This window comes from Hypomesus nipponensis, chromosome 3 (genome assembly GCF_054491055.1).
Source record: "Hypomesus nipponensis isolate SF chromosome 3, ASM5449105v1, whole genome shotgun sequence".
Classification (NCBI taxonomy): domain Eukaryota; kingdom Metazoa; phylum Chordata; class Actinopteri; order Osmeriformes; family Osmeridae; genus Hypomesus; species Hypomesus nipponensis.
In genome coordinates this window covers 14,260,727-14,277,622 of record NC_140363.1, presented here as the reverse complement: position 1 = coordinate 14,277,622, position 16,896 = coordinate 14,260,727, and the positions used below count along the sequence as shown (strand labels likewise).

Sequence of the window (16,896 nt, the reverse complement as noted above, 5' to 3'; positions counted from 1 at the left end):
ACAGACGGCTTATAGAAATCAAAAACATGACTAGCTGTCAGATGTGGATAAGATCAACTTGACAGCAAAAATCACTATAATAAAACAATTTTATTACAGCGCAAGTATTAGACAGAATACATTTTTAGTCATCAATCCCCAGATGATATGATCAGACACAATTAAAAAAATTGAAATACTGAGATTAAAAAGACAACAAAAGAGAATTGTAATTCATCTGTATGTTCAGTCATCATCAAAGTAGTAATCCTCTTCTTCACCTTCATCTGAAACTCGACTCTCATCCGGGAACATCTCCCTGATCACAAACGAATCATTCTCCTCTGAAACAAACAAACAGACAAGTCAATAATGAAGAAACCATTCAGGTTGGCATTCTAAATAAATGTTATTGTATTTGACACACACCTGGAATATCACATCTTTTCACAGCACGTTTTACTGGCGGAGTCGGTGTGAACTTCTGTGGATGAATAATTTGAGAAATAACTAGGAATTCAACACAATAGATGGAAGTCAGAATCAGAAAGGGATTTATTCGCCATGAACGTTTGCACAGACAAGGAATTTGCTTTGGCAGGAAGGTGCATACAATAAACATATAGTAATCTTAAATTTAAATATGTGGTCTAACAAAAGTAAAAAGGTCTTGTCTATTTTCATAGACACGTAAATATAAAATACATAATATATAGTTTTGATATACCAAGAACACCAGTATATCATAATCTGGTGGTATGCCTTACAATAATGGCTTTTTGTAAACTCATACCTTAGATGTGCGGACATATTTGTAGACCTTGGCTTGGCTTGTCTTCATCCTCTTCTGGAGCTGGTAGATGTACTTATCATCATTTCTAAAATAAAAAATTAAATAAAAAAAAGGATTAATATAAGCCCAGCATCCAAAAACCAGAAGATCCAGAACAGTGTTTCAAACACACCTCACCCTCAAACTGTTATAATGTCATTCGAGCAGAGCTGCCTGTGATTATGGGAGAGCTGCATGGAATTTGTAAAAATTCTCACTTGTTGACAGAGCCCATCATGCCAGGGGTGATGTGGAGACACTGCGGTGTCTTGACAGTGGGAAAGCTGGCTGAGCAGGGGGTCTGGGGGTCCTGGCCTGAAGACATGAACACACTGTCGGCCCAGCTGGGGGAAGCGGTGGGCAGCTGCGGAACGACAGAACAGACGTACACACATTTGAATGAGGCGGATATATACGGGAAATGCGAACACAGCATTCCCCTCGAGGTGTGTGATCTGTAACCCGGTGAGCTCAGAGACTTCTTGGCCGACAGCCGTCAACACACCCTGGTTGGAGTCTCTTAAATGTGTTCAGCAATGGAACAGGAGAAGGTGCTCTTACTGTAATAAAGGAGACCCCTGCCCACCTTGACTCGTTTGTTCTGCATGGGTGAACTGGTGAAGATGTCATCGTGGTCGTCTTTGGGCATGTGCTCCAGGAAGTTGCGTATTTGCTGCTTCCTCTTCAGAGTACCCACCTTGGCTGTGATCCGAGGTTCCACCACTACACAGGGAGACGACGTCATCAGAATTGCTCGTGAGGAACACGACGCCACACAAATGACAACTGAACAAACACTATGACAAGTGTCTTGTCAGATATACACAGATGATATGAGATACAGTCACATCTCAAAACCCCGCTTTGCACCTACCAAACACCTTTTGTCTTTTATTTCTCCCATTCCCTACATTATAAGATGCACTCAGCAGATGCAGGCTTGTATCTCGTCAAAGCCTACCTGGGTCCTTCTTTGCGGCTGCGCCCTCCTTCTTCCTGGGCTTGACAGAGGAGGCTGGGCAGCCTTTCTGTGCTGAATACTGCTCCTGACACTCCTCAGCGGACCTGGTACCCACCGCCATCGCTACGTTCAGCCAGAAACTACCCATGTGTTTGGGGAAGGAGGTCACCGTCCTGGGAAACACAAACACAGGAGTCATGCAGCTACTCTCGATGCGTCATCTCCCAAGAGGCGCTGTTGACGGTACGAGACTTACTCGCGCAGTCTTCGGAGTTCTGCCTCTGTCCACCTGTCGTCATCCTCCTCCTGAGGGTTTGCTGAGGCTCCAGCTCTGCTTTTCTTCACCCTGGTGCTCTGCTTGTCCACCTGGACCTTCTCCGGTGGTGACTTGGTTTTAGCCTTGGTCTTGTCCTTGGTGACGGCTTTTGGTTTCTGGCTCTTGGCCCTCTTACTCCTCAGCGACATGTCCTCGTCTTCAGAGAATTTGGATGAATGATTGGACAGGGACACCTGACTGCACTGGGTCTCGGAATCTGAATTCAGCACCCTGCTGTACTCTTTCCTGCTGCGGAGCTTTGTTGAAGTGAAATTGCCATCAGATTCAGTAGACGCCTCCAGGTCTCGACCCCTACGTCTCCTCCTGACAGCACAAGGGGCGCTGTGGTTGTGTGCGCGCCTCCCTGCCTCCCTCTTCTCCACCTGAGGCTGGAGCTCGGGTTCCGGCTTGTGCAGAGCTTGACTTCTTGGAGCAGTTTTTTTCTTGGCAACAACTTTTGGTTTCTGGCTGTTGCCCCTCTTACTCCTCAGCGACATGTCCTCGTCTTCAGAGAATTTGAATGACCGATTGGACAGGGACACCTGACTGCACTGGGTCTCGGAATCTGAATTTAGAACCCTGCTGTACTTGTTTCTGCTGCGGAGCGATGTTGAAGTAAGATTGCTCTCAGATTCAGACGGCACCTCCCTGAGGTCGTGACCCCTGCGGCTCCTCCTTAAGGCATCAGCTGTGCTCTGGCTGTGTGCACGCCTCCCCGCCTCCCTCTCTACATCCCGCTGCTCCGCCTGACCAGAATCACTCTTCTCTTTCTTCTTCTTCTGGTTGGTCCGTTTGCTGTGTGTGACATTGGGAGGTTCCGTCCGAACGCTCTGGGGCTTCCTCGTCGCTCCGGAGGGTCTGGAATCTTCCTCGCTGCTCTGTCTGCCAGCGTTGCGCTGGGAGCGACGCTGGGGTGGGGCAATGGATTGGGACGCTTCGTCTGGGTGAAGGACAACTTCAGGCGTCTGAGGGGGCAGACTGAAGACCCGCGGTTGAAGGTTGCAGCCTTGAGAAGTGTTGGTGTGAGAGGGTTCCTTCTCAGGGTTAGATCTGGAGCGCTGAGGCCTGTGGGCCATCTTCACCTTCCTCACTAGGACCTGATCCTCTTGATCACTGGAGTCTGAAGGGCACACACACACAACAGTATCTTACACATGCACAAAACACACTAAACAAACAACATCACACAACACACAAATGTGGACCTACCATCTGGAGAGGGGAGGAACACTTTGGCAGGTTTTTTGGCCTTCTTCTCTTTGGCCACAGTTGTGTTTACACTCTGAGTCAACAGGGACATGAACATCATCATCATCACAACTCATGACAGGGAAACCTGGAAGTCAGAAGATGACTCCCTCACACAGCGATTTTGTCAAACTAGTACTACAGATCAATATCTTTACCATCCTTCCAAGACACATGTCAGACGTAAAACACTATAAAAAGCCTTACCGGTTCACAGATGGACGTTTCGTAACCTTGGAGCACAGTAACGTTCATGTTTGCATCCAGTATGATCCGCCCCCCCTTCCAGTACTCTAGGGGGGGTTTGATCAGCCGGCCACTACGCGACACCTTAGCTCCTCCGGTCATATCGTGGGTGCTGGTAGGACAAACTGGAACTGGGAGGGGCGGAAGAAGGAAGATGAAATGAGGAACAGAGGACCCAGGTTGAAGTGTATGAGGGACTGGATTGTTACAGCAGGGAACCAGTCTGGACTGATGATGATCGGTCTCATCTGAAAGTCACCTGACTTTGGGGTCCTGGCTTTCTGAGGTCTGGCAGACCTGGGCGTGGCAGAAAGGCTGATTGATCTCGGAGTCTTGGTCTGGCCTCTGGTGTTGTCTGAACCCAAACTATAGACACCATCCAATCAGTTACATCCACACACAGTTGATATACCTAACAAGTGAAGACAATCACCCAAATGTGTGTAGGAAAATAATATATTTACTATTCAATGCAACCTTGTAATACTGTGACTTACTGTTGAGATTCAGATAGGAACTGATCAAAGTACATCTTCCATTTCAGGGGAAAGCCAAACATAAACTTCTTCTGCAGCCATCTTGGTAATACTGATGGAGAACATTGGAAATGGACAGAGTCAGCATGTGTAACAACACAATATACAGCATGCTGCAATGGACTATGAACACACAGCGTTTCCAATCATTTATTTAGAGTCGGCTATGTACAGTGTTTGCTATATACTGTATATAGCCTGTGTGCAAGTGTGTGCCGTACTGGTGGTTCTGTCCAGAGCCATCTTGCCCACCAAGACGTAGGTGTTTCCGGAAACAGTCTTCACCACGTTACTGGAGACCCTCTCAGTGATTACGTTACTATGCCACTGCATGTTGTTATCCCTGACAAGAGCACACAAGACAATATGCGTATAGATCAAAAGTGTAGCTGGGTTATGATCGACGTCAAACGAAAGATAAACAGCCACTGTTTATCAGACCATGAGTGGCATGAAATACCACTGCAATTATTACACAAAATATCGTCCCATGTGTAATAGCCCTTAAATGACCTGCCTACCTGCGGAGTCCGTCTACAAACAGGCCACGCCCGTTGAAGCTCAGGAGCCACTCCTTCAGGTGGATCCCTTCCACCTGTCAGAAGAAACACAGAGGACATTGAGGGCTTTATCACATGTACACATTCAAGCCAAAACGATTTCGGGCCAACCGGAGAGATGAAGCTGTCTCTGTTTACATCGCTATCCTGCCAGTGTCTCCTCCCTGCGGCCTCTGCTATGCCCTTGGACAGGAACAGTGCTTGGCATTTCTTCGGGATGGATATCCTAGGGGAGGCGTGAAGCAGTGGGTCGTCCACCAGTGCTGGGCGGGGGGCCAGCGGCCCCTCGTCTATGTCAGACTCATACTGGCTGTCTACCACACCCACACTGGAGGGAGCGGTGAAGGCAGTGCCTGCAATGCTGCTAGTGGCGTCCACACTGGTGTCCTCATCTGTTTCCTGGGGGATAGGGGTGGAGCTGGACCGGCAACGCAATGCACCATTGCCTAAGAACAGATAAGGAGAGACAGGGAGAAGAAGGGAATCTATCATGTAATCATTGAGCAAACACTTTTATCCAAACGGATGTACAGAGGGCAATTTGAACCTGCAAACTCTTGATTTGCAGTCAATTGCTCTACCACTAAGTTACAACCTTCTCTATCTTTAATGAACGAAAGTCCTGATGTCCCATTATATCTTAGCATCTCAGAGTAGGATTGTTAAGCTAAACTAAGATCAGTGCAGCCTTCTGAATAGCTTTTACATAAACAGAGAGGACCGCTGGTAGAGCGGACCCTAGGTTGCCTTTCCAGGTCTAAGATGTTTTAATAAAACACAAGCCTATGTTCCACACTTCATGTTATTGTTCCACCCTCACCTCTTCTCCTGGGCTCCTGGGTGCTGCTGCTGACTATGCAGGTTCCCATCTGCTCCTTCTGCCTCTGCCGCGCCTTCATTGAAGCAAACATCTTAGCTGGAGAGCCCACAAAAGGGAGCTTATGCAAAGCAAAGGGTTCTGGGGAGATGACACAGTTGTGTTAGAGTATTTGAGACTTTTTTTGGTTCAATAGTAGATGCACATGCCAGAGACCTCTCCACTGTTGATATCCAGACAGTACATTGTAATATGTGAAATGAGAGTTTTAGAAAAAACATCTTACCACTGGAGCTCCAGCATGTGGTTTGTGTATGCCCATTTTCCATAATATTAACGTCTTCAGATAGACCTCCTGCATGGTTACCAAAGGATTTAAAACTTGGAGGTTGTACCTTCGCCGGCGTCGCGCTGCAGGATGCGCTGAAGACGTCCCCCTCCAGGGCTGGCCCCTGCTGTTCAATGGAGCTAGCCAGGGGGCGTGCCTTCATAGGCGATGCCCCCAGTATCTGCTTCCTTGGGGACAATCTGTTGACAGTCTTGAACACTCTCCCCATATCCTTACCAGGGGAGGAAAGGGGAAGGTCTTTAGAGCTAAAGTTTGTGAACGGAAGGGAGAAGGCTTTTGGGGGGGAACTAGTTGGTGAGAGGGTGAGGGTCTCAGCCTCATAGGGGTAGAATGAGGCACTCTGGTTCTCTTTCAGCTCAGCTATAGTCCATGGATGCTGCCTCTTCCTGGGAGAAAGAAGCCCTCCATCTTGGGTCTCCCTGTCTCTAGAACAAAGCTTGCTCTCAGTCTCCTTACACATCTGCTCTTTCAGCACTTTAGCCTTCAGCCTGGCAAAGGCCTTGGCTGGGGATTCAAACGGTGGCCTGTGACTGAAACTGCTCTGTGTTTTGAGGGGGGGATAGAGCACAGGGTCCCCACACACGAGTGAGTGGTCATCAGCCATAGTAGAGCTAAGAGGGTACATGACGCCCTGGCCTATGGAGGTGTTGCCTCTGTTCACAAAGCCCACGGGTGGGTTGTTTATCTGGCCATTGTACATGGCCTTGGTTGACATGCAAACATTGTTGTTAGGTGTTAGAAGAACATAAGAGGTGTTCATGTCTTTGGGTGCAGGGTCAAAATAGGTGGGTTTGTTGTTTTGGCCAGTGCTATGGTTTGAATGTGAAAACATCGTTCTTCTGTGGCAACTGTGGTTTTGATTAGATCGACCTGGTTGTATTACGTCCCTAACGTTGGCATTTTTTCGTTGTCTTCGTTAAATCCATAATCCACTGAAGTTTGTCTGATGTACCTGGTCCAAATGTAAGAGAGGGCATGAGCACTTTCCTACTGTTAACAATGAAGGTTCCCAGGCCATTTGTCAGCAAGATACTAGCTTAGCTAGCAAGTTAGCTGGTTAGCTGTTGGTTACAGGGAATAGGTAACGGTGACTTCTTTATCTAATCTTTAATAATAACAATATAGCTAGTAAGTACTAAGTGATCATTCGCTGTGTAAAACCGTATTTCAATGTAAAACGGTAACTTGACTTTTAAAAAGAAATAGTGATGTATTTGGAAAATGTATGGAACTTACCCCTCAACTCCCGCCTACAAATTTTGAATTTAGTGCCATTCTACTTCCTCTTGCATCATATCCGCTACAACATCCGGGTCTAGCAAAAGTTTTAAAGCATGGAAAGGACCATATACTAGATTTGTTTTCTCAAAGACGAGGAATATATTTGCTTTATCTGCAATCATAACACATATGCTTGCGAATGACTTGGCACGCTTTTTTATGATTCAGTTCGTATCGTTATGCCACCACTTGGAGCATCTCAACTCCCTCCAGAGGTATGGGTTCACGTGTTCAGATTGCTGTCAAAATCGGACAAGCTGAGCGTTCGTTCATGCTGCAAGTCTTTTAAACGCCTAGTAGACCACTGGTCCCTGTGGAGAAATGAAACGGTTGTGCTGAAGAAACTCTGCGCCTACAGCCCGGAGTTCTGGAATATACTTCGGCGCCGAAAGACCAGCAGTGTGGTGGTGCGAAGTGCAAGTTTCAAAGACTGGAAACAGCTACGTAGTTGTCTTCCAACACTAGCCACCATCGTCATAGAGGACGGATTCGTAAAGGAAATAAATGAGATTTTAAATGGATTTCCAGATTTGAGGAGCTTGTCCATAAGGCGTTGCCGTTTCACTCGAGCATATGATCGCATGACTACCCCCCTACAGTTGACCCATTTCACTGTGTGTGAAGTCTGTGCCCAAAGGTCTGAAATCGTTAATGTGGTGACCACGTTTAGCAATCTGACATCTTTGTCCTATCACATGCAACGCTTCCCTATACCAAAGGACACATTCCATGACATCCTCACTCATCTGCCTCACTTAAAGCACTTGTCTCTGAGAATGGGAAGAATGTTTGGCACTCTACCAGATGACTACTTATGTCCTGGAAAACAAAGAGAGTCCTCAGGTGACACACAGTTTGTACAAACCAAAGTCAAACCTTTGCCTCTAGTAATTTATCTGAACACAAGTACCCTAAGATTTGTTGTTAAAACTCTGTATACATTCTACAATACAATCCACATGCTAACTAATGCTGAGCTTGTTTTATTCGCCCTGGATCCAGAAGACAGACCCCAAATGGGACCAGCCCTGACCAGCTTAGAGATCCTGGACTACACTGATCCCACTCTCTCCCAGAATGCCTTTGTGGGGCTGGCATCTTTGCGGAGCCTAGCAGTGTTCTACAATGCTTGTGTTGTGGACAATTATGAAGACAGAAGGCAGGCTACGTGGTTGACCTCTCTGCCTGGCCTGACCTCCCTGAGCATCATCGGTGAGTTGTTTGCTGGAGTGTTTGAGAAACGTGATGGAGGCTACCTGGTTGACCTTGTGCTGACTGTTGGAAAAATTGAAGATGTAACACATTTATCCTATATAAGAATGATTCTGTGTTCAGCATTCCTTGTGTGTAGAGAGGCCTACCCCCAAATCTGAACTTTGGGTAACACGAGGCATACGTAAACAAGCTGACCTAGGCTGACCATTATCTTACTAGAGGTGCAATAACTAACCTTATCTGTGTTGAGTGAATCATATGGTCAAGCCTAGGGTCAGAGAACTCTAAGTTTCCATGCACACAGATCTATGCAAGGAGCCAATGAAGAAGAGCCATGGAACATTTGCATGCCTTTGTCTTAACCAATGACTGTAAAGAGGGCTTGTGCTTAAATAGCTAGCTAGCACAACATGCTAGCAGACAAACTTTGTAGCACAATGGCGTGTGATGTTTTTGTCTCCTTGTGGGCCGGCCGCAAGCAATAAACTTTCTTAAACTTGTTCACTGACTGACAATGTGCAATGCTTGATAGATTAATATTTCTGACACTGACACTGCTCCCTTCTGTCCTCTGTTTAGCATGCCTGCACATCAGGGTAGGAGAATGGCTTTGGAGGGTCAAATGGCCAAATGAACCAGAGAAATCTGTAACGTCTTGTATGGGGGCTACATTGTATCTTTTAGTGTCTGGGTCTTTATCTGTAGGGTTGTTGTCTTGCAGACGGCCCGGATGTACAGAAATATGGCGACTCAGTCCCGGGCAGTTTGACCAGCCTGACCTTACGAGTGAAGGTGGAGACAGTGGACCTGCAAACTCTGGCTACCCGTGTCCCAGATCTCACCTACCTCCATCTGGAACCACGAGGCTACAGTAACAGTTATGGCAACATCATCAGAACCATCCCCAAACTGTTCCCCAAGCTGAGGACACTCAAAATTCGGTGAAGTGATGTTACGTTACATTGAATTAATTTAACTGATGCTCTTATCCAAACCGACGTACAAATAGTGCATATTGAAAGTTCTGCAGAAGTTTGTTGTTCTGCAGTATTTCAGTGGTCAGACTTAATGAACAGTCTGTATTCACTGGCCGACAATAGTGCAGCAATAACATCTCAGTTGCTTAAATACAGTGTAACATTAAGATCTTGTTGTTTTTGTTTTAAGATGATCTTAAGGGCTCTTTGCACAAATGGTCTTAGTCCCACTTCTACTTACATCGTTGTGTCTTTTCACTGGGCTCCATGTCGTCCTTGCTCCTTTAGACACCAGTGGGTGCCAGAGAGTGACCTTGTCAGCCTGCAGCAGCTGCAACATCTGGAGCGCCTTGAGATTCTGGACAGCCTGGCTCAGCCCAGTCCACTGCTGCTGGCTGTGATTCAGAGACTACAGACCATGACCCGCCACAGGATCCAGGTGGTTCACTCCCCCCCGCCGCCAAATGTCCTGACTTGCGACTGCGCTCAACTGTAAATCATGACTAATGATTGAAATACAAACAGGATATATGTTTTAGATATTCTTTGTGGAAGAAATATATTTATTTGTAATATAATGTGCTTGACTTGCACATGTGTATGCGGTGTTTGTTCCTTCAACATCAAGCTGTCTTACACTGAATGCCCCCTAGAGAGCAGCAAACACGTTTGAGAGGAAGACTTGTCTGTTTGTGGTGCTTTGAGTCAAGATACACACATCTCTCAAACTGCATCTAATCAGGAGCTTGGAGGCACAGTTAATATATTCCTGCACACATCCCTCTTCAGTGTAAACTGGCCATTTCCCAATAAACAAGACGGTTGGTGGTAAAGTATAAATAAATGCCTGTGCTTCTCCCTTTTGCCATTAACAGGTCTCTGTATTTTTCGCCTAACAAATCCTTGTTGACGATGCACATTGTGCTGACCTGCTTTTCTACAGGAACACACCAAGCACTCTGCAGAGTTCAGACCTCTCACAGCCATCTCACTGCAGTGGGTGGGAGTGCCTAAGACTAAATGTCTTCACAACATGATGAGGTTGTCTGGTGAGAGGCAGGATGAACATATACCCCTGCAGCTGATAAATAAAAGTATCAGGGTCACACACACCTACATGCTGCTTTCATATCCCTGTGTGAAAAGCATGTCAGGTCCTCTGGAGGCTGAAGCTAAACAGGAGTTCCACCGCACCATGAGAGCTGGTAGGTGTGATGAGACGAGTGTGGCTGATATGAAGCGTGGAGACAACCTAGCTTCCCTGAGTGCTACTTACCCACATTTGACACACACAGTTTTTGGTGTTGTGGTATATTTTTTTCCAGTGTTTTGTCTACAATAATGAAATTGTTTATTGCTTTCACAAAACCTGTTTTGAACCTTTTGAACTTTTACATACATTCTCTCAAAAACCAATTTGAGGCTAGATGAAATGCACTCACAACTGAAAAACATTTCCCTTGAGTGGAGACGTCTTTCTTTCAAATCATCTCATCCCCCATCTCTATCTACCTTTTAATGTTCTCTCTGATCTGGCCATCCTTTGAGTGTGCTATTGCTACTGAAAGATTGGGCTTTTAATTCTTGGTGGTTAAAATCTGCATGACAACCCAACACTAAATTATTAGCCAGATATAATTTCTATTGCTTTACAGCAATGTAATATTTATCTCTTCCTTTATGTTGTCTATTGTATATACACAAGTCCCGATATCTATTAAATTGTCTTGGTCCACTACACATCCCAGTGATGTATTGTGCAGGAGAAAGAAACAATGACTCAGAGACCAACACATTATTTAGCAGCGTGAGCCAAGGTTTAGAGTAGATATCTGCAGTTTCTTATGAAAAGATTCAGTAGAAAGAATTGCTACAGTGCACCTTTTTTTAGGGGTATTTTAAAATTCCTGTGGGGAGCACATTGACTCTTTTGCATGAATACTTCAGCAGGGAACTTCAGCCATAGAGGTTGGAAAGGTACAGTCCATCGATCATCCTTCTGACTAATAGGGAAGGGATCCTCTGTCTACATTAATGTATTGGATCATTAGTGGACTGTTTTGGTCAAGCTCAGTGCTATACTTGGTGAACACATAAGATTGAAAATGTACACACATAAAAGGACGTCTGCTTTGCAATACATTGATTACACATTTTAAAAATCTGTACCCAGAAGAGAGATATACAGTAACAAGCTAAACAACTGAGTTATGGACATTAAGGATAAGCTGTGGTCTGTTAGTATGTGTGCTGCTGTGTTGGAGGATGTATAGAGACTGTCCCCATTGCTGACAGAATAATTTCTCTCTTCTTATGAATAGAAGCTGGAGAGCCATGATAAAATAACAATGGAGTTTTAATAGGTTCATTACAGGTGCTCCTGCATTGCAGCAGTCTTTGTTATTCAGCCTCTTGATCCTTTTATCACTACTGCGGCCCTCAGTGTGTCCTTGGTGAGTGAATGAGACAACGGAGATTGCGGTGGATGGCAGGTGAGGGAAGGGATGAGAGAGAGAGATAGACAAGGAGTGAAAGAATGAGTGAGGGGAGGGATGAGAGATATAGTGAAGGTTGACAGGTGAGGGTATAGATAGTGGCCTCTTCTGTACATGATATGACATCATTCCCATTGGAGGAGCTTGTTCTCTGTTACTGAGAAGACAGTATGCTCTTGGGTATTGTGAAGAAGAAGAAGCCATCTGACAGATATTTCTTTCACTCGCTACAGTGACGCCAACCCTATCTGGACAACCGATCTATAGATGACAAAGTACAAAACGGTTATGGTTATCTCTTTTTTGACTTTCCTTAATTCGCTCTTCCTTTCTTTTTCGCAGTTAAAATCTCCTTTTTTCCTCCCCCCTCTTTCCTTTTCCCGCTCTCCCTCTCTTCTTCTCCTTCCCTCTGTCTCTATTACAGGATGTCTGACGAGCCTGGCTCAGCTCCAGCACCCTGGAATCCCATGGGGTCCTTGGAACGTTTCATATGAGTCCACATAGTAATTACTGCATTGTGCAATTTAATCATTTCATGAGTGCGGTCAGTTTGGCAAAACGCCAATTCAATTAACTAGATACTACATATGTCACTGTCTCCTTGTCCAATATAGTAGAAAGATTGGATTACCAAGCCAGAAGCCAGTTTTCTGTGTGCTTTCTTAATTCTGAGCAATCAAAGAACGTCAAAAGTTACATTTTCTTTCATTAATGTTTTTGTGATGCTGTATGGAGTAACATATTCCATTGGAAATTGTCTTTCCTGAAGTTTCTTATTAATGGTAAGAGGGTATTCTACTATTTGCATAACAATCAGAGCTTTTAAGCTTAAAACTCAGAATTGTGTTTAAACCTATTGAACTCAATTCGCTCTTAAGGTTGCCTGGAACATCAAAGGATCTCTTTACCAGAATGCTTAAGGCAATTGTGCAAAATCATTCACAGATTGTCTGGTGAAGGTTGGGAGAATAGGGGAAAGTTCCCAGCATACCAAGAAAGAGCATTTCTTTTTTATAAGTAGCTCAAAGCGGTGCAGAAATACAATAAATAAATGATCTTCTCTCTGAACTCAGGTTCTAATGGTCTAATCCTTAGAGAGACCACAGAGAAACAGACAGATTTCATAATTCACTTCTTCATGATTAAACCAGCTCTCCATTCCATACAGATGTTTCTTAATCACATTTGATGTCTCTGTTCCAAATCTATAATTCATATGTAATCTAAAGAAGTACTAAAGGCACAGGTAGGACCGTTTGGAATCTAATTTGGGCTTTGAAATGAGAACGGCATTACAATCACTCAGAGCTCAGAGGCAAGAAGCAGTCTTCCTTCCTTGTTGAGGTAAGTCTGGTTTTCTATGAGAGATCATCACCACATTGAAGCATCAGAAGATCAAAGACCTCAGGGATGCATATGTTATCCGGTCTGCTGATAACATGGAGAGACAGTAGTCCAGACTGATGACTGTGGTTGGAGTTAGAGAGGACCTAGTGTGCAGACGGTCCTCCATGTCCTCTGCTGGGCAACTCAGGCTGTGGAAGGTCAAAGGTCAAGACCACACCTGGAGAGTTCTAAACACTCCTAAACCCCACATTCACTCAGTGTCAATGGCAGTGCATGTCATACTTCACATGTCATATTCCTCTTTCTTTGTCTCTATCTTTCTCTCTCTCTCTCTCTTACACACACAAAGTAGGATGAATAGGGTTACTGGATACAATCTCACCGGTGCCCGTTCTGTATTATGACTATAATAAAAGGTTAGTGTGCATGACACCAATGATGCTGGCCAAAGGCTGGCTTTGTGAGTGAACTGCCCCACTATCATCCCATGACATTTACATTTATGCATACTTTTATCCAAAGCGGCTTCCAAAAGAGAGCTTTACAAAAGTGCATAGGTTACTGATCATAACAACGAGATAGCCCCAAACATTGCGGGCAACGAAAACATGAAGCATACATTGTGAAAACTAAATTGGTCCCAAAGGGAAGAACCATAAGATCATGTAGTTAAACAAGATACAATTAAACACCATGAACCTCAAAAAGTGTACCTGCGGAAAAAAAATAATAAATTACACAGCAAATACAATAGTTTTAAGTCAGTTACAACTAACCAACAAGAGCAAAAAGTCTCTCAATAAGAGTCATTGTGATCCTGGAGGAAACATCAGGTCCTGGAGGAAACATCAGGTCATCTGCTATCACCTGCTCCTCAGCTCTGAGACTGTCCAGAACCATCAGGACTCCCTTCTGGAGGCACGTAGTAGCCGTGTCTAACGAACAACAGAGACATTTGTTGTTCCCACTTGTTTTTCAAAGTGTAGCTTTACAAAAGTGCAAGAGTGTTAAAATCTGACGCAAAAAAGACATGCTGCATGTTCTTAAACCAGCTTCTGTCGCTGAACCAGGCATTAGATGGTGAGACCCTTTTATGTTCGAGAGCGAGACAGGGCAAGTTCATTTTTCCTACTGAGAAGGAGGGGCATGAAAACAGAGGAGGCAGGAGGTGGAAAGGTTAACCAGGTATTACTGTAAACCTCCAGGAGTGGAGGCAGGAGGGGAGGTGCTGCTTGGGGGGGTGGGGAGTCGAGCAGCCTGGGGGTGAGTCTGTGGAGGACAGGGGTAAATGTAGAGGTGGGTACCTGTGTGTGTGTGTGGAGGAACTTTACTTCTGAAGTTAATTGGGATAAATAGTCAGTAGCGAGGTGGGCGTGGGTTCCACTTATCTCCCCAATGCAGGTGTCGGGCTCTTCTCTGATTGGCCGCCTGTGGACAGGGATTCTATCCCAGAGACACAGATTAAATTTGCTGCTTGTTTCAGCGGAGCCTGCAGAGAATGTTCTAGATTTGTAAAAACATGCATGTAGCCGTGAATTTCTTAGAGGACTGCTTAATGCTACAGTAAACCTACCTGCAGGGAGCTCATTTGCAATCGCTTGCTGATTATCCACAAATGGGATAGTTGCTTTCAGTCACAAAGGAGAGAGAAGATGAAGTCCGAAGAGAGCCTTGGCCTGTTACTTTATTGTAATCGTCTTCATTATCATCATCACCACCATCATCTCTATCATACATCTGCCAACAACCATAACTCCCTCTCTCTCTCTCTCTCTCTCTCTCTCTCTCTCTCTCTCTCTCTCTCTCTCTCTATCTCTCTCTCTCTCTCTCTCTCTCTCTCTCTCTCTCTCTCTCTCTCTCTCTCTCTCACTCTCTCACTCTCTCACTCTCTCTCTCTCTCTCTCTCTCTCTCTCTCTCCCTCTCTCCCCCACACAGATGAAAGAGAGCATGCTGAGCACTCAGGGGTAATTACTTTATAAGCAGCACAGCATATGGGACCATCAGGGCCATCAGGACCATCAGGGAAGCATGCTAGGGCCCCAATACAACCTACTTCCCTGCCTCCCACCTTCCTGCCTCCTCCCTACCTCGCTGCCTTTGAAGCTGTGCCATGCATGCAGAGTGTGCTGCAATCAGTGTGCTGACGAGTGTGAGGGCCCCAAAGGCAGGTTTTCAAGATGGAGGCACCAAAATAATCACAGCGCACCTCAGTCTTATAGAGCTGCGAACCGCCAAGCAGGGGGAAGGATTGCACGCGCAAACATTTCAATCAGCAGTTTGACAGAAGAGACACCAAATGAAGCAAACCATCACATACTGTATGCAGTACAATTACTGTAATGAGTGCTTTCACATCATCAAGCTATTGAACTTGCACGGATTGCGCCAGAGAGCACAGACAATTTGAGAAAAACGAGAATTCAAGCGGACCTTGGCTGAATATAACCTCATCATCATCATTATCCCTCTCACTATCTCCCGAAGATTCTCATAAGCTGAGTTAATAGCATTGACCAGCCAGGCAGCTGGGGTTGTGTTAATACTGATTATGAACATGGGTAGTAATGACAGCCTGATCTATTGATCTATTGATCTGAAGCCAGTTTGCATAGCAGAACATTACTCTCCATTAGGAAACCTCACATTCTCATTAATATTCTTGTGGTGAGCATCTCTTAAGGTTGAGAGAAGAGACTGAAGCACAAAGGTCTCGTGCAGCTCGATTATCCTCCACAGTGACCTTACATGTTGAGAGACCTACGACAGTACCAAGCGCTTTACTGGTATAGAGGACCAGGTCATTTACTGGTTCTGTTAGAACATCTACACCTGCAATCACACAATGGCATCTGTGTTGGCATGGCAACTCAGTTTTATTCTACAGAAGAAGAACACTGCCACTGTGTAGGGTGTTTTGTGCCAACATTCTGACTCACATGGCTGTGTGTTTCCCCTCCTCCTTCCTCTCCTACACTCCATCCCTCCTTTCCCTCCTCTATCCTCTGTTCTTCAGATGGTATTTTCCAGCAGTGTAGCGCTTCATGGCCTTTCCCCCTGTTGTCACTCGCATGTTGTTCCCTGGTATGCAGGGTGGCAGCGTGGCAGGGTCACTGGGACACCAGCTCTTCTGATATTTTCCGTTTTTCACGCAGATTAACCCTGAGGGGCAGGATGAAAGGAGGACCAGGCTGCGACCGACCCCCACACACACACAAACACACCAACTGTTTCTCTGTGAGGGTCAGAGATCACAGCCAAGCAGAGCTGCCCCATACAGAGACCAGAGAGTATAGTTCAAGTCCCTGCGTTTGAAAACTGCCTTTGTGTTTCATTTGATCTTTTTCAAAGCAGTGTCACACTTGGTCCCACTACACTCCATCATATTGTGTGGATTAAACGTGGTGTCTGTTAATCCGCCCTCGCACAGCAGTCTGAGCGGCTGATGACCCAGCACAGGCCAGAGGAGACAAACAAAGAGACGGAGAGAGTCACCAAAGGATTCAGAGGGTTGGAAAGAGATGGAAGAAAAGACAGAGAGAGAGAGGAAGAGGGAGAGAAAGAGAGATGTAGAAAGACAGAGAGAGAGGAAGAGGGAGAGAAAGAGAGATGTAGAAAGACAGAGAGAGAGGAAGAGGGAGAGAAAGAGAGATGTAGAAAGACAGAGAGAGAGAGAGACTGCTGGAGTATGAAACAGAGGCTTGGCTGCGATGTCCCTGGAGATGGGACGGTTGAGGAG

The 16,896-nt window shown here is 45.5% G+C and overlaps 2 protein-coding genes across 4 annotated transcripts; one reads left to right on the top strand and one right to left on the bottom strand.

Annotated features, from left to right (window-relative positions):
* Positions 1–75: 75 nt before the first annotated feature.
* Positions 76–7,200, bottom strand: mis18bp1 (MIS18 binding protein 1). 2 transcript variants are annotated; one of them, XM_084677740.1, is made up of 17 exons: positions 7,081–7,200; positions 5,782–6,796; positions 5,499–5,636; positions 4,817–5,124; positions 4,640–4,713; positions 4,340–4,461; positions 4,080–4,170; positions 3,842–3,948; positions 3,544–3,713; positions 3,298–3,370; positions 2,029–3,208; positions 1,773–1,945; positions 1,398–1,534; positions 1,030–1,175; positions 773–857; positions 409–463; positions 76–323 (listed from the first exon to the last, which is right to left on the bottom strand). In XM_084677740.1, the coding sequence occupies exons 2-17, from the start codon at positions 6,674–6,676 to the stop codon at positions 226–228; spliced, it is 3,852 nt and encodes a 1,283-aa protein (XP_084533866.1). In that variant the 5' UTR covers positions 6,677–6,796; positions 7,081–7,200; the 3' UTR covers positions 76–225. The 2 variants fall into 2 exon arrangements, with proteins under 2 accessions (XP_084533866.1, XP_084533874.1); XM_084677748.1 differs by having other exon boundaries at positions 5,782–6,905; positions 7,081–7,097.
* Positions 7,154–10,189, top strand: LOC146299926 (uncharacterized). 2 transcript variants are annotated; one of them, XM_084677971.1, is made up of 4 exons: positions 7,154–7,968; positions 8,131–8,337; positions 9,062–9,281; positions 9,606–10,189. In XM_084677971.1, exons 1-4 carry the CDS (start codon positions 7,305–7,307, stop codon positions 9,811–9,813), a joined length of 1,299 nt encoding a protein of 432 aa, XP_084534097.1. In that variant the 5' UTR covers positions 7,154–7,304; the 3' UTR covers positions 9,814–10,189. The 2 variants fall into 2 exon arrangements, with proteins under 2 accessions (XP_084534097.1, XP_084534090.1); XM_084677964.1 differs by having other exon boundaries at positions 8,128–8,337.
* Positions 10,190–16,896: the final 6,707 nt, after the last annotated feature.

Excerpts from the sequence above, each read along its gene's own strand:
- mis18bp1 (XM_084677740.1), bottom strand. The coding sequence starts at position 6,676 with ATGTTTTCACATTCAAACCATAGCACTGGCCAAAACAACAAACCCACC. Across the intron at positions 3,209-3,297 it reads GTTCCTCCCCTCTCCAGATG|ACTCCAGTGATCAAGAGGAT; the intron begins GTAGGTCCACAT and ends TGTGCCCTTCAG. Across the intron at positions 1,535-1,772 it reads AGCCGCAAAGAAGGACCCAG|TGGTGGAACCTCGGATCACA; the intron begins GTAGGCTTTGAC and ends CTCCCTGTGTAG.
- LOC146299926 (XM_084677964.1), top strand. The coding sequence starts at position 7,305 with ATGCCACCACTTGGAGCATCTCAACTCCCTCCAGAGGTATGGGTTCAC. Across the intron at positions 7,969-8,127 it reads AAAACAAAGAGAGTCCTCAG|AAGACAGACCCCAAATGGGA; the intron begins GTGACACACAGT and ends CCCTGGATCCAG. Across the intron at positions 9,282-9,605 it reads CTGAGGACACTCAAAATTCG|ACACCAGTGGGTGCCAGAGA; the intron begins GTGAAGTGATGT and ends TTGCTCCTTTAG.